Source organism: Vigna unguiculata, chromosome 9 (genome assembly GCF_037176805.1).
Source record: "Vigna unguiculata cultivar grain cowpea cultivar isolate G323 ecotype 2 chromosome 9, ASM3717680v1, whole genome shotgun sequence".
In the NCBI taxonomy this organism is placed as follows: Eukaryota; Viridiplantae; Streptophyta; class Magnoliopsida; order Fabales; family Fabaceae; genus Vigna; species Vigna unguiculata.
Window position 1 is genome coordinate 3156673 of NC_140800.1, and position 15755 is coordinate 3172427.

The following is a 15755-nucleotide window of genomic DNA, read 5'->3' on the forward strand; positions in this document are numbered from 1 at the left end:
TAATTTGTAATTAATAATAAAAAATGTGTTTTAATTTTAAGTTTGTTTGGATAATATATTATTGACATCAATAACCGCATATAAATAATGATTGAAAATCAGTGTTTCTATCGTAGCTTTGTTATTAAAAGCTTTTTATAATAAATTAAGAATGAACTATGTACATAAACTATTATTAAATTAATTTTAACTTCTAAGTAATGTCAAAATTTTAAACTTACGGAGAAAAACCTTTAGTCAAAACTAAAGAATACGAATGTTCAATTTTTTTTCCTTGTGAATATATATAATTCTTTTTTTTTATATTTTAAAATATCAATTTTATTCTTTAAAATATAAATATTTTTAAAAATTAACAGTTATTTTTACATATTTTTTTGTTTTAAATTATTTATATCTGTTTCTTTTTTTCTTTTTTTTTATCAACCGTAATTGATCGTTTTTTTTTATATATTAACTTAAAAATATTTCATGTATATTTAAAAAAATGGTTGTGTGTACAGTAAATTTTTCTTTAAGAAATTATTCCTATTTTTCATCGTATTCCATTATTTAATACACTCCATTAACATTGTTTTTGTTGGTTTTATGTGTCCAAGAAAAGTCAACCAATTGAAGCTGAAGTTACTTGTCTTCTTATTCCTCTCTTGTGAACACAAACGCAAATCCTACAGAATTTTCCAATAAGTAACTGCTACACTTCATTTGTTTCAAGTTTTTCAACTTTGAATTGCTTATATTTTATACGTGGGTTTGTCTCAATTAATTATCTGATTATTAAACTTTTGAATAATCCATCCGAAAACAACAAATTAACCACTCTACCACTTCAGATTTTCCTCATTGAACACTGTAGAAGAGAAATAATAAACAACATGGGTTCACATTTATTCTGATGAGAATAATATTGTACCAAACCATTATATGATTTTATCATTTTATAACAATAAACCATAAAAGGTTTATAAAAAAATTAGCTAAAATATATAAATTTAGCATTAAATAAAAGCATATATAATAAGATTTTTTTTCATATAAAGTAAAGGTTTCCTTCGAATGTAAATAATGTTCTAAACATTTTAAACATTGTGAAATAAAATGAAATATTGTATTTGAAGGAAGCGTAGAAAAAGCACGTGGTTGGAAAAAAAATGAGGAAACGGAAGCATGGTTGACTCTGAGTTTGTTTATGGTCTCTTCTGATCCATTTCCTCTGATGTTGAAAGGAAGACCGACCTTGCATGTTCATAAATCAAAGATGGACAAATAAATGCCAAATGAAACCTAATCTTTACACCTCTATCTCCATAAACTGGTCCCACACTTATATCATTGTTACTCTACATTGCTTTTGTCCTTGTAATTTCCTTGATAATGATAATGTGACTTTTTTTTTCTTGACGTGATTTATTGTTGGTGACCGATTAATCTATTACTATTTTTTTTTTGTGAAAAAATGAAGGATTAAATATGAATTTTTGTCTCTCAAGTTTCAGTAAAATGTAAAATTAGTCCTTTTTGAAAATTTTTGACCAAATTAATCTTTCATTTTTAAAAATGTGTAAATTTAGTTCTTTTAACCAAATTTTGTTAAGTTTAACTGACGTGTCAAGTGCATTTCATGATAGTATTTGAATTGTTTACACCGTTTAACATATATTTGCTTCAATGTTAACTCAAATATTATTAAAAAAATACATTTAAAATGTCAAATAAACTTAACAAAATTTGGTAAGAAGAACTAAATTCATTCATTTTTAAATATGAAAGACTAAATTGGCATAAAGTTTCGAAGATGGACTAATTCCAAAATTCATTGAAACTTTAAAGACCAAAAACATATTTAACACCAAAATCAATGATTTAGACTAAACTACATCAAAAAAATAAAGAATAAAAATAAAAAAATAAAAGTCATAATATAATTTTCCTTTCTTTGTAAAATCTTCATCTATCTTTTTTTTGTAATAAATGTTTTATAATGTAATTTAAATTCTGAAATGTTCATTTGTAATTCAAATTTTATAATATAATGCTTTGCGTGCTTTGATTTTCATTTTTTTAAAATTATTTAGTAAATATTACAGCAAAGCTACAAGCATATCATTACTTGAGGGATGATGATGAGGTTTTCTTTATACAATTTATGCAAACCAATTAAAAAAGACATGATTTATGATTTTCACGGTTTTAGTTACTACATATTATGGTAATTTTCTTCACAGTTATTTTTATTATTGTTATTTCTATATTAACGGTAATAGTCTACAAATAATATTTCTTTCAATATTCATCTAACTCACAAACTTCATTCTATTAAATTTCCTATTTTCAATAAAAATTTTCAATATAATAATAATATATAATATCAAATTAATTTTAGATCTAAATACTTTAGATTAACTTTAATTTACAATTATCTTAAACCTTTTTTCTTAAATATTTACTTCTATAATAAACTATAACTTATTTCATAAATATGTATATACTCAAATATTATATAACTATAAGTTAATTTAATTATACACTCACTTAGATGATTAATTTGAATTATAACTATGATTTTCAATTTTTATTAACAATTTAAGAAATTACTTATATTTAAAATATTTATAACTATTAATTATCTTTAACAATTTATTTAAGTTAAAATAATATTTAACATGTTAACATTTTCACATGAACTCATATTCAATGTTTAATAAAAAGTTTCTATAGCAAAATTAACAAATAAATTAACTTAAGTCTTTAATTTAAATTATAACCTTTTAAACTGTTATCATCAATAAATGTCCTCACACTCAAATAAACTCGAGATATTAAATATATCTAAAAGTCACAATTTTATATTACATAAAAATGTATATGTTTTAAAACAAATTATAGTTAAAAAAGTATTCATTTGTTAACAATCATATCAAAATAATTTGAATAGACATATACTTAAAATTAACAAATATAATCTAAATTCAACGTTTACATTTACAACTTTATTATTTGAACGATGATAAATTAAAAATTACGATTTTTTCCAATCGAAAATTCAAAATATAATACTTTAATTTAAACTTAAAATAGTTTTGTTTATTTATTTTAAATTTTATATATCTTTTACTGTTAAAAAAAAGTAAGCCAAAAAAACTTCTTACCAATTTTTGGATGCTAAATATAAAAAATAAGAATGGAATTTGAACATCTACATTCTCTATAACATTGTGAATATTGGGCCAATCCAACTGTTGTTATACAGGCACTTTCTTCCTGCACCTCTATACTTTCTTCCTGCACCTCTATAGGAAATGTGAAAAGGCTTAAATATACAATATTATAACTAAGTACTAATATTCATTAATAATAATAAATATTTATAATGAATAAAAAGCACTTTATTCTATTGATATTTTTTATTTTAAGAAAAATAAATAAAAGTCTTCTATTTTTCAATGAATTGATTAAAATGTTTTTATTTTTGTTTTTTGTTGTATTTTAATTAAAGCTCTAAAAATGATCAAAACTCATAGATCAACACAATTTAAATACAACTCGATCCATTAAAATTGACTCATCAACTCATAATTAAGAAGGAAAAGAAAAACACTTTAACTCAACCCATCACAACTAAAAAGAATGCAATGAAAAATATACATTATCTACGTATTACCGTTCTCCTTTATAATTCTCTTTCTGTTTTAGTTTTTCACCCAAAATCCATCGGTTCATAATTTTTTTCTCCCTCTACTTTAGGATTTTGGATTTTCCACCCCATGTCACTAGAAACTCTTTACATTGTCATTTAGTGTTTACCTTTAGTATTCATATCAATGTGTTGTTTAGGATTATCGTTTACAATTATTATTTTGTACAATGTATTAAAATATTATAGTCCGAGTTATGATGTGAATGCAAGTTTGAGTTATGATATCAGGTAAAAAGAAAGGCAAGAATGAAATAACTAATCATAACTCCATTACTCTGTACAAAATCTCACACTAACAAACAATACATGTATGATATATGTATCTATTTTGAACATTAGAGTCTGATTTTTGGTATAGAAAGCTATGATATATACAAAATCTGTGTCCACCATGAAATGAGGAGCAGATGCTAAGGAGAAAACCCTCATTAGCAGAGACAGTGAAATGGATGAAGCATCAAGATTCCAACATGTTGAAAGAGAATTTTGACAGAAGCTGTGGAACCCCTGATATTATTTGCCCATATGTCTGCAAAATGCAAAGGTAAAGAAGTTAAACTCCAACAATTATCCAAAACCATGTCTGAGGAGCAAAAAATGTCTTGATTTTCTTAGTCTGTACCCTGAGGTTTTCATGAACTTGGCACAATGGAACTGCAAGCAACCTCATGTTCTTGGGTACAATGAACTTCCTACTTGCAGGCAACTTCACAAGGAACACTTTTGTGCACTCCGACACCAGGAACCAAGGCTATGAAACTAGCACATCCCTTATCAGAACTTTTGTATAAACAAGCCAATGAAATTATGTACCTTTGGTTGTTTTACATTTGGTGGCAAGAAAGGGTACAATAATGTTTCAAAATCAGGTCTCCACCACATTCCAAGGCATTCACCAACCTGAACCAAGCAAATTATGGTTCAGCTGCTCTATATGATGATGTGAGGTTTTAATGATAAATGAAAATGCACAAGCACAAGTGTAATACAATACCTCCCATTCTGAACCATCTCCATCTTCATCAACAGAAAGCTTCCTTGTCAGCTTACGCTTCAATCCATCAGTATCTACAGATTCACAAATTTCATCTTCAGTAAAAAAGCATCACAAAAAAATATTCTCAAAGCTTTTCATTTCAGTGTTTGAGCTTCCTCTAGTACCTGATTCGTCTGGCCTTAATCTACCACCGGGAAGTTTATAGATGGAATTTCTTACTTGCAAAAGCAACAAGTGTGGATGTTTGAACAGTTCAACCTGATACAACATCGTGTACTCACTTCAGAATTATATTGAAAAACTCTGACCCATTTGTACCATTTGTTGAAATCAAATGCCCAATAGCTAAGATGAAGATTATCAAACAGGATCTCTTTGGGTAAATAAATGAAAAAATAAAGCACTTCTAATAGTTTATGTATAATTTAAAAAAAAAAATGAATATAAAAAGGCTGATATGAGAACATCTATATTCACAGAAACAGACCCATAAACTAGAATGAAAGCTAAGTGAATCAGGCCTTCCCAAATCTCAATCCTTTAATAAAAAGTTTCAAACTTTACTTGCAAAAGAAAGTTTGGAACAGAATATAGACCTCACATGACAAAGTAAGAATATTCAGAAGAGAATCCACAATATTGCAAAATAATACATCACCAGTTGCTAAATATTCTTAAGAAATTGATAAGAGGAAAGTGATAAAAGGAAGAAGCAACGAACCAGTAAGACAGCCTCCACAGAAGTTCGTAATCCACGAGCAGCATAGCTAATAAAAGAATATAAAAAAAAAAAATGATAAGAGAAGAGAAGAAAGAGAATGAATGAAAGAAGTAAAAGAGAGAGGGTAAGGGAGAAAGAAGAGGAACTTGGATTGAATCCTGAGAAGGTGATTATGTAGAGAGAGGTCTTTGAAGGGAATTGCGTCTTTGGATCCAAAATAGTAACTACTCAAAGGATAAATGTCGAATTCCATGTTCTGATCTTCGTTTCCACCGTTTTCATTACGCAAATTGGTTACACTCGCCTCTTCCCCCATATTTGCATAAAGTAAAAAAAAGAATGAACAAGAAAAGAGTAGACAGGCACTGAATTAAAGAGGGGCAGAGAGAAGAATTTAGTGTTTTCGAGAGAGAAAGAAGAAGAAGAAAGAGTGTTCTTCTCTGTTCTGTTCTGCTCTGTTCTGAAACGTGGCACACCACAAAGCTCTCTAAGGTGAAATGCTTTTTTGTTTTGGTGGAGTGGATTAAGTTAAACTCACGTAACTGTTTTCTATTTATTAAAGTATTGTTTTCATACAATCTTGGTTTTCGTTAAAAAGTTTACTAGAATACCAACAACAACTCGGTTAGCATGCGATATGGGAAACTCAAGTATGAACCTTTTAGAATCTTGAGAAAAATATTTTAGTAAAAAAAAACCTCCTTTTTTTGTGTTTTATCTCTTCTACAATAACGTTATAGCTAAATCTTATAAGAGTGATAAAAAACCACATATTCAATAATCTTATCCCTAATGTTCTTGATTTTTGAAATCATTAGGTGGTGCCATATGGCATGGAGTGTGTTTAAAAATATATGAGAGCTTGTCTTGATGTCAATGGAAAAACCATTCATCCAATCCAATTTGTTTCTTTTTTAACGCTTTTTAGTGGTAAGACTTGGTGATGCCAAATACGAGTCTCCCCTACGTTTTAGACTCTTTAACATCAACATTGAAATTTTCAAAACTGCTTTCTTTTAACATTTTTCTTACTAACTAACCACACTAGTACTATTTTCTAGGTATAATTACTTATCTGATGTCTCAACTTTTTGGATTTGTTCAATTTGATACCTAAACTTTTGAAATGTTCAATTTGATATCCCAATTTTTTAAAGAGATTCATTTTAGTACAATCCGTTAAATACCAGTTAACATAGTTTGTGTTATATTGAGGTGACACTGTATATCAAAAACGTGGCAGAAATGTGGGTTGTGCACGTGGATTTATTGTAAAAAGAAATTCTGAAGTAAAAAAAAAAAGTTATTACAATAATTGGAAAACAAAATTTAAGCAAAGAGAATTTAAATCTGAAGGTGGATTTGGGAATTAGGGTTCGTGGTAAAGAAGGGGACGACAAGTTCGAGACATTGCGGTGGAAATTAGGGTACGTAGTGGAATTAGAAGCACATTTATCAAGTAGATTATATAGGTAGAAGGTGGAAGGTGTGAGGGTCGTTCATTGCAGTGGAAGAAGAAGCTTTCTCTTCCTCTTACTAAAGCTATGACATGAAGCCAAGCTTGGAATGCACCCCTGCACAAATTTAACAACTTCTTCTCTAAGGGATACATGATCACCATTCATTGTTCTTTCACTTCTTTCATTTCACTGTCAAAACTGTTGTTACCATCTTCACTTCGGTTTTCTCTCACAATTTTGTAAAAAAGATCCGATAACCTTTTTTTTTGTGTTGTTGGGGATGGTTCAGGAACAGAACCAAGCTCAGAAAAAAGGGGTTTTGTTGAGAAAAATGTGGTGCAATGGAGTGCTGCCATGAGATGGAGTAAACTCTGGATATAAATAAAGGAATAATTTGAAGGAAAAGAGTAAAACATTGAGAAGAGAGAAACTATAGGAATAGGGAAAAGTTTTCAACTTGTCATACAATAAATCATGAACCTTTCATCCATGATAATTTTGTTTCATTCTAATTATTTGATAAATATATGTTTTGGATGGACAATGCCATTTCAACACAACACAATCGGTGTTAATTAGTATTTAATGGAAGGTACTAAAATGAATCCCTTTAAAAAATTGGGATACCAAATTGAACATTTTAAAAGTTCGGGTACCAAATTGAACAAAACAAAAAAATTGGGGTACCAAATCAATAATTATATCTATTTTCTAATATGTGATGAAGTGTTTGCCTTAATAGATATTTTCTTTTATTGAATATTTCTGCTGATGCATTCAAAATGCAAGTACCTCTATTATTATTATTCGTTAGTTTGAATTTTCTGTTAAGTTTTTTATGTTATTATTATGTTGATCCTTCAAAATATTAATAAGCATTGGTTTTTATTTCTTAAAACACATTTTCTTTAATATACAATATCAATGTATTGTGTAAGGCTCAGTAAAGAAATAGTAAAAGAAAAATTCAATAAATAATCTGAACTCGTTACTGATATTAATTTTAAACCATTCTAATTTCTAATTAGTGTTTACATCAATAAAGAAAATATTGTAAAGTTGAAAAAAAAACTATGATCAAATAATCATACACTATAAATTTTTAAATTCATGAAAGTACTTTATTTGAAAATAAATGTTTACTACATTTTAGCTAGTAGCCATGCACTAACTAATTTGATACACAACAAGTTATTTTATAAAAAAGAAAGAAGAAAAAACTTTCTAAATATAACAAAAAGATTTGCCAATTTATATTGAAAATTTGTGTGCAAAGTTAACATATTTGTATCTGTATTGATTATTCATTTCGTTCCTAATATTCGAGGAAAATATGAAATTTATGTTTTATTTTCCTTAACAAAACAAAGGAATACATAAATCAATAACAAAAGAAATGTAGTTTTTCTCTTTAAAATCAGGTACCCCGATAGAAAGAAATTATAATAACAAATGAAATAACCATATTAAAATCAATATAGAAACACTCATATATATATATATATATATATATATATATATATATATATATATATATATATATATATATATATATTGTATTGTTAAAAAAGTTAGATATGAATCTTATTTCTAACCTACTCCATCAATTTCAATATCTTTTTGTCACAATAAAAACGAATATACTCACAAAAAGTATTTTTCATCTCTATGTATACCTGATTCAATTTCAAAACAAATGCTTGACTTTTGAGACTTCTAAAATATCTTTTCACCAAACACAAATGCAAAGACAAATCACATATTTTTGCTAAAAACAATTATTCAAATGTTTATTGTTATTAAATTATTCATATAAAAACCCGTACCAATATATTGTAAAAAAAATATTCCACCACCTAGCACTGTCCAGAGCTGACCATTGACCAATCAAAAGACACTTTTGTGAAGAATACAAGAGCTGGGTCAATCAAGACTATTAAATAATAGGCAATTACAATTTGGTTCCATTGATTTTTATTTGCAACCAAATAATAGAGATATCTTCTAACAATTTTTAAAAAATATATTCTTTACTATTTACTTAAATTTATTCAAAATTATGAAATTCAGACAAGTTTTTGGGTTTTTTTTTTTCTAAAAATAATCAATACTGAAAATACATATTAAAAAATTGTATGAAAAATGTGTTATTTAGGAGGAAATTAGGCAGAAGAATGTGAAAGCAAGGCAAGGAGGCTGCGTAAATAAACTGTGATGTAGCACAATTGACTATGTGATAAAGACAACTTATATATCACACAAAGAAACACATAACTTTTATTTATTATTCAAATTGGTGCATTAAACTAAGGTTCTTATGATTTAGGAACACAAAGACATTTTCAATTCTCTTCAGCTTCAAGCTGTTTCAACTTTTGTTATGTTCAGATGCGATTATATCACAAAGGAGAAATGGGGTAACACCAATCTTATCATGTTTCAACACCATCTCTTCGATACAAACCAGTTATCTTTTTTCAAATAATTTTCTGTCCCTTTCTCTCTTCTCATCACTGCAACTTCTTGTTGCTCTTTCAAGGCAAGTGTTTCTTTCATCTTCTTCTGTTTTTGGTGTTTGCCCAATTCTGTTTTTTGTTTTTTCTCTTAAAGGGTATTTTTTCTGATGCATAAAAACCTTTTCTTTTCTTTTTTTCTCATCATCATCATCATAATTGATATCTGTTCCTATATGTGTTGTTATATAAAGTATGTGTGGTTTTTGTTCTGATAACTGTTGCAGCACAATGGATGATTAGTTCCTTAATCTGACACTCCAGATTTTAATTCTGTGAAACAGGGATTTTAATTGTTGTTCTGAACAAGCTCAGCAACAACAACAAATGGATAAAGGTACTCAAAAGTCAAAGCTTTTCTTATTAATTTATCAAGAAAATCTTTCCTGTATCAGCAATTGATAAGCATATCAGATGTTGTGATAAGGAAACAGCTTAATGAGACTTGATTATCTATATAGCTTTCCCAGTATTGATCCTTAATGGAAACAGCATATGTTAATGTTGTCTTGTCTTTACTTGGAATGTTCATGTTCTTGTTCTTGATATCTCACTATTAATATATAACTGCATTTGGAACTGAAAGCACTTACATGAAATGTGATTTGGTTTGAAACAGGTTGTGGTATGGAAGAGAGTGTTGATTTGAGAAATGGTGTGGAATTGGCAACTTCTGTCTCTGATAAGCATCTTGATCTTCTAAGGCCATCTGCAAGAAATTATTCAATTTTTAGAGGTATTCACTCATACCTCAGTTAAAGTGGAAAGCAAGAATTATGTGCAGAAATGTGTCTCTTGTGTTCATATTCATCACTAAAACTGTCTAAACAAGTTTGGTCTAACATTAGGTCAAGCAATGGAAGGTGGAGACCCCGAAAAGGGCACCTATACCTTAATTAGAGGGCCTGAGGACTTCCAAACAGGACTTTATGACAGACCCCTTCCATGTTATGGTTGTGGAATTGGATGGTTCTCGTAAGTAACTGATATACTCTCTTCTCAAATTTCTTCTTCTTCTTGTGTTGTGATTTTCTGTGTTTAATTTCAGATTTCTTCTGGGATTTCTATGTCCACCTCTGTGGTACTATGCCACAATCCTTTACTTTGGAAATTATTACAGAAAGGATCCTAGGGAAAGGGCAGGGTTAGGAGCTTCTGCAATTGCTGTAACATTTCTCTGCTTTCTCTATCTCTTGTTTAATTTTCTGTGCTGAAGCTTGCATTTTTCATTGTCAACATAGAGCATTAGAATATCATTAAATATGATTACACTTTTAAGAATTTAAGTGTGAGTCTAAATTCCACATTGACTAAAAATAAGAAAGTAGAATACTATATAAGGATAAAGACCTATACACTTATTATCTTAAGATTTTAAGTTGAAAATGGTATCAATGCCTTATGTGATCGGGCTGAGGTCTCGTTGGTGTTTATTCTCTCGAGTAAAACTCTCTGTGAACCTAACACACACAATTAGTTGGACGAAAATGATTACTTTCATGCCATTGCATTTCTTAAGTATAGAAAGCTAATAAGATTCAAAGTATTATTGTAGTTCACTAGGTATCTTCTTTTTCTGAATGCACTGGTGAAATTGCAGGCACTAATATTCACAGTAGCATTGCTGATCATAGGAACTATTCTTCATTTACGCTCACCCTGATACCAGTTACAGTGATAAAGTTGGAATGGAGAGGTGATTAAAATACATATCAGAAACAATTGCATGTGTATATAACAAGGTATGCAGAAAAAATATGCTTCAAGATGCTGCATACTCTGTGTATCATTAGAGAAGGATGAAAAGTCACCCTTGTTAAATTTGTGTATTAAGAGTATACAAAAAGAAATCTTGTCTTTGTTCTTACGAATTTTACACAGTTTTCACCTTTCATATTATGAGAATTTTGCTTCTGATTTTGCTATGATGTTATTTTGAATAAGAGCACATGTTAAAGAATATCTTTATTATCTCCCAAACACTGTATTCTGGCAGAACCAGGATGTTTGTAAGTGAGGGGCAAATTTTTATGCATTTATTGTTAATTTTTTTATTTTTGTTAACCTTATTTTTTCAAAAATCCTGATTAATTAAACTCGAAAAATCAACTGATTGTATTATTCAGTAAAATAAATTGTTTAAGATAATTGAAAAATAGAAGATAAATCTTGTACTTTCTTTTTAATCGGCATAAATCTTGCATCTTAATCAATGTTACAGCAACTCTATAAACAAATTATAGTAAACATTTTACATCTAATTTATTTTCCTCGTACTTACGTAACATATATACGAGCCTAACTTGTGCATTTAAAACAGAAAATGTAATGAAATTCATAATGACAAAATAAAAACAACACAAGAAAATAAAGAGAATACAAAAAAAGATGGGATAAGTATTCGTTGAAAATTTAAGTTGCCAATTACACATATAATATTTATAAATTTGTAATTCTCAAATCAATATATAAATATTAATAGGGTCACTTTTGAAACAACAATTAATTAGTTATAATATTTGAATAATGATTATAACACTGTAAGAAAATATTTGAAAGCTAAACAAATTATACTCATTTTTATCCAGAAATGATAAAAGAATATTTTTTTTTCTATAAAAAAGAAAACTGTAATATTACGTTCAACTAAGTTGTAATTAAATAATATTGTTTATACGTGTGTGGCTTTGAACTGGGCTTTATATGTATTTTATATGTATGCTTTAAACAAGTGAGAAAAGTCACGTATGGACGATAATGGAAATTTCTTCTTGCATCCCATGTTTTCTTTCTACACCTCATCCTTTCTAAAATTTTAATCATATCCTAATGAAATTAATAGAAAAGGATAGTGTACGATGTCTTTTCATGTTTTAATCATAATTCTTAATACAAATTTAGAAGACAACTCGAAAATGTAAATTACATTTTGAATTATATAATTTTGTAACTTTACAATTAAGATCGTACAATTCATAATACAAATTTAATAAATAATATAAAGTGTAAATTATGTTTTAGATCGTACAATTTATAATATAAATTTATATTATGAATTATTCAATCCGTAATATAAATTTAGAAAAAAATTCAGAACAAAGAATACATTTTGAATCATACAATTCATAATACAAATTTATATTTCACCATAATACAAATTTATAAGACAATTGAAAATGCAAAATACATTATAAATTAAATAATTTGTGATATAAATTTATATTTCAAATTATACGATTTCTAATTCAAATTTACATTTCAGACGGTATAATTTGTATGAAACATGGAAGTGAAAGCAATTTCATTATTACTACGAGAATGGAGGGGGAAATCCCGCAATATTAATGTCACACTCAAATATACTTCCAAAAGTTATAAGAAAGAGAAAAAAATCTCAAATCTGAAGTGCAATTTCAATTTCTGTGAATAACCAGCTTACCCATAATCCAATCTAGTAGTTTTTAATGGTCAAAATTTGAATATAAAAGAAAAATATTTTAATAAGAAATTATCGCAAGACATAGACATAACAAACATTCAAATAATATATATGTTTTTAGTGAGATCGTTATAATAAAATGTTACATCTGTCCCACAGATAAAAGTATTCTTATTTTATGTCACTTGCGTGGGATTTTATTTTGGTATTATATTAGGTTTGAAATCATGAATTTTATATTTCAAGTCAATATTTTTTAATAGCACGAGGATTAATTTTAATAATCGACCGACCATTATTGTTTCTGAATTGAACACCTGCTTAGAAAACCTTGTAAAACGATACACTATTTATTTATTTATTTATATCAAAGAAAGTCTATATATCCGTGAATTTCTCTTGAGTTCCATACAAGATAGATACACTAGATGAAAATAAAATAAAAATAAATAGAAATATATATTAATCCTATTTTTTATTTAGTGTTTTTTTTTATCTAAGAACGATGGTGAGATTAGATATCGTTGCAGGTAGCATCAATTGTCCTGTAACAATGCCCAAGTAGACCGAGTCAAAATTGGATTGTGGCATTTGGTTGGTACACTGTTAAATAAAAATAGATGTACCCTGACTATTGGTTATAGTTTTTTGTCTAGTAGTAAGCGTTCGATCCTAACAGATATTAATAAGTGATTTGATAATTATTAAGATAGATTTTAGTTTGTGATTTTATAATACCATATTGAAAAGTAGATTTTAAACCTAATTCAACCATACATAACCAACTTATAAAATAAAGTTTACAATTATTTATATATTATAAATTAATAAGACTTTATTTCTAATTGATACGAGAGTTTTATAAATATATATTTTATCATCTGTATCTCGTCAGAATTAATATAATAAACTAATACAATAGTCAGTTTAATCCAAAAATTAAGATGAAAATTGAGTTTAATAAACTAACACAATAGTCAACTTAGTTAGTTTAATTCAAAAATTAAGATGAAAAATTAGTTTTTTATTTCTTCTTTTGATCCTTAAAATATGTATTGTTTCTTAACTTAAAATTTTGTTACAGTTTTATTTTTGAAAAAGGTTTTAAAAATTTGAAGAAGAAAAGATAGGAGACTACTAAATATACGAAAAAAAAAAGTCATATTATCCTGAGATTTGAAGCATGTGGTGAAGGAGTTAAATTCCATTTTAGCATATAGCCATGAAAGAATGGTTTGGTGATGAAAAAGAAAGAATGTAAGATGGGGTGTGAAATGGAAAGTAGGAGTGACAGATGAGAGTGAGAGAGGGTGAGTTTGTAGGTAAGCCTTCCCTTCCAAACCTAAAATTTTAAATAATATCGATATTTTTACTTATTTTTTTTACTATTTTTAATTCATTATTTTAATCATTTTTAAATCATCACATTACACTATTATAAAAAATTAAAATAAAAAGTTAAAATAACAATAGTTGAAGATGAATAGTGGTTGTTTGGATGAGTGGGGGAGAAGATGATGAAAGTGAAATATATAATAATAATGGTGCATGTCAAAATATTATCCCTACCCTATCAACAACATATTTGACAATATGCTATATTTCTATCTGTCATGCACTATCATTTTTCTTTTATATATTTCCATAAAACACTTTAATTACACTCCATTTTATAGCATGTCAGTCAAAATTAATTGTTTCTTCACATTTTTTTTTTCATTTATGTTTAAATTAATAGCTGAAATTTGTAAAATAACTTCTTTTATGAATTTAAGAATTTGTAGGTTAGGGTTATTTTATAACATGTATTTCTTTTTCCTTTCAATTTCCTTAGTACGTAACTTGAGTACAAAAGTTAATTTTGGTGTGTTTAAATAAAATTTGCTATTTTAAATAAATTTTTATTATGATCTTAATCAATTAGCAACAAAAAAAATTAAAATTTATTGAGAATTTATAATTTCACCAAAGAGATGTTTCCAATTCAAGAACTGTGACAAGTATAGATAGGGATTAACTAGTACTTTTTTTCTATTTATATTCATATATATATATATATATATATATATATATATATATATATATATATATATATATATATATATATATATATATTATAATATTATATTGTTGTGATAAAGAGATTGGTAGTTAAAAGATTTCTATCCAAAGTGGTGTCCCTTTGTTTAATTCTTAAAATAATATTCTTTTCCTACTTCTGGGCCATCTCTTTTTATTTTATTTATTTATTTGATTAAGATTCAGTCACTCTTCATTGAACCAAGAAAAAGTGAAAAAGAAAAGAAAAACTCGATTTGATGGCAAATTGCATGCATGGTGATTTTACATGTTTTAATTAATATCACGAGTTTCAGCCAAAAAAGAGAACACAATAAAAAGTTAAAAATGTGGTTCAGACAATAAATATGGATGCAAACGGCACAAAATGCACTTTTTTTTTAGAAAGTACAAGAAATAGGACAACCTTTACATAATACAAAATCAAATACTATTTTTTTTTTCGCAAATTTAAATACTTAATTATATGAAATTCTTTTCGTGGATTAAATTCAAATAGTTTAGCTAAAATGATTTCACGTTCACGATGAGTATAATATAGATTTTATTGAGATAAAACAAGTTCTAAAAAATTAAATTGAAAATGGATATCTTAATGAAACTGAAGAATTTTAATTGGCTTGAATTGTTTTTACAGGACAAAAACTACAGTATTTTTTTTTAATTTACAATTCTGTAATAATTTCTTTTAATTATGAAAATGCATTCTAAATATTTAATACATAGACCTAAATTGCAAATAATTTTATCCAACCACATCTATTCAACTAAAATTTGACTGTTAGGAAATTTCTATAAAATTAGTTGTCAAGCAAAGAAGGTTTGAATTATTTGATTGATAATCAAACT

The 15755-nt window shown here is 27.1% G+C and overlaps 2 protein-coding genes across 3 annotated transcripts; one reads left to right on the forward strand and one right to left on the reverse strand.

Annotated features, from left to right (window-relative positions):
• Window positions 1-3944: 3944 nt before the first annotated feature.
• Window positions 3945-5934, reverse strand: CFIM-25 (homolog of CFIM-25). Its single transcript, XM_085666418.1, has 7 exons — window positions 5562-5934; window positions 5416-5461; window positions 4859-4952; window positions 4692-4765; window positions 4510-4597; window positions 4320-4429; window positions 3945-4226 (listed from the first exon to the last, which is right to left on the reverse strand). The coding sequence occupies exons 1-7, from the start codon at window positions 5729-5731 to the stop codon at window positions 4155-4157; spliced, it is 654 nt and encodes a 217-aa protein (XP_085522544.1). The 5' UTR covers window positions 5732-5934; the 3' UTR covers window positions 3945-4154.
• A 3237-nt stretch (window positions 5935-9171) lies between these two features.
• LOC114162691 (uncharacterized) lies at window positions 9172-11368 on the forward strand. Of its 2 annotated transcripts, none has more exons than XM_028046648.2 (6): window positions 9172-9292; window positions 9673-9725; window positions 10008-10124; window positions 10237-10363; window positions 10437-10554; window positions 10989-11368. In XM_028046648.2, the coding sequence occupies exons 1-6, from the start codon at window positions 9264-9266 to the stop codon at window positions 11049-11051; spliced, it is 507 nt and encodes a 168-aa protein (XP_027902449.1). In that variant the 5' UTR covers window positions 9172-9263; the 3' UTR covers window positions 11052-11368. The 2 variants fall into 2 exon arrangements, with proteins under 2 accessions (XP_027902449.1, XP_027902450.1); XM_028046649.2 differs by having other exon boundaries at window positions 9183-9414.
• The last annotated feature ends 4387 nt before the right edge of the window (window positions 11369-15755 follow it).

Bases quoted from the DNA above. Each gene is read 5' to 3' on its own strand.
- CFIM-25 (XM_085666418.1), bottom strand. From the start codon at position 5,731: ATGGGGGAAGAGGCGAGTGTAACCAATTTGCGTAATGAAAACGGTGGA. The intron at 5,462-5,561 runs GTTCCTCTTCTT...TTCTTTTATTAG, and splicing joins CTTCTCAGGATTCAATCCAA to CTATGCTGCTCGTGGATTAC. The intron at 4,953-5,415 runs GTTCGTTGCTTC...ATGTTGTATCAG, and splicing joins CTGTGGAGGCTGTCTTACTG to GTTGAACTGTTCAAACATCC.
- LOC114162691 (XM_028046648.2), top strand. From the start codon at position 9,264: ATGCGATTATATCACAAAGGAGAAATGGG. The intron at 10,125-10,236 runs GTATTCACTCAT...GTCTAACATTAG, and splicing joins AAATTATTCAATTTTTAGAG to GTCAAGCAATGGAAGGTGGA. The intron at 10,364-10,436 runs GTAAGTAACTGA...GTTTAATTTCAG, and splicing joins TGTGGAATTGGATGGTTCTC to ATTTCTTCTGGGATTTCTAT.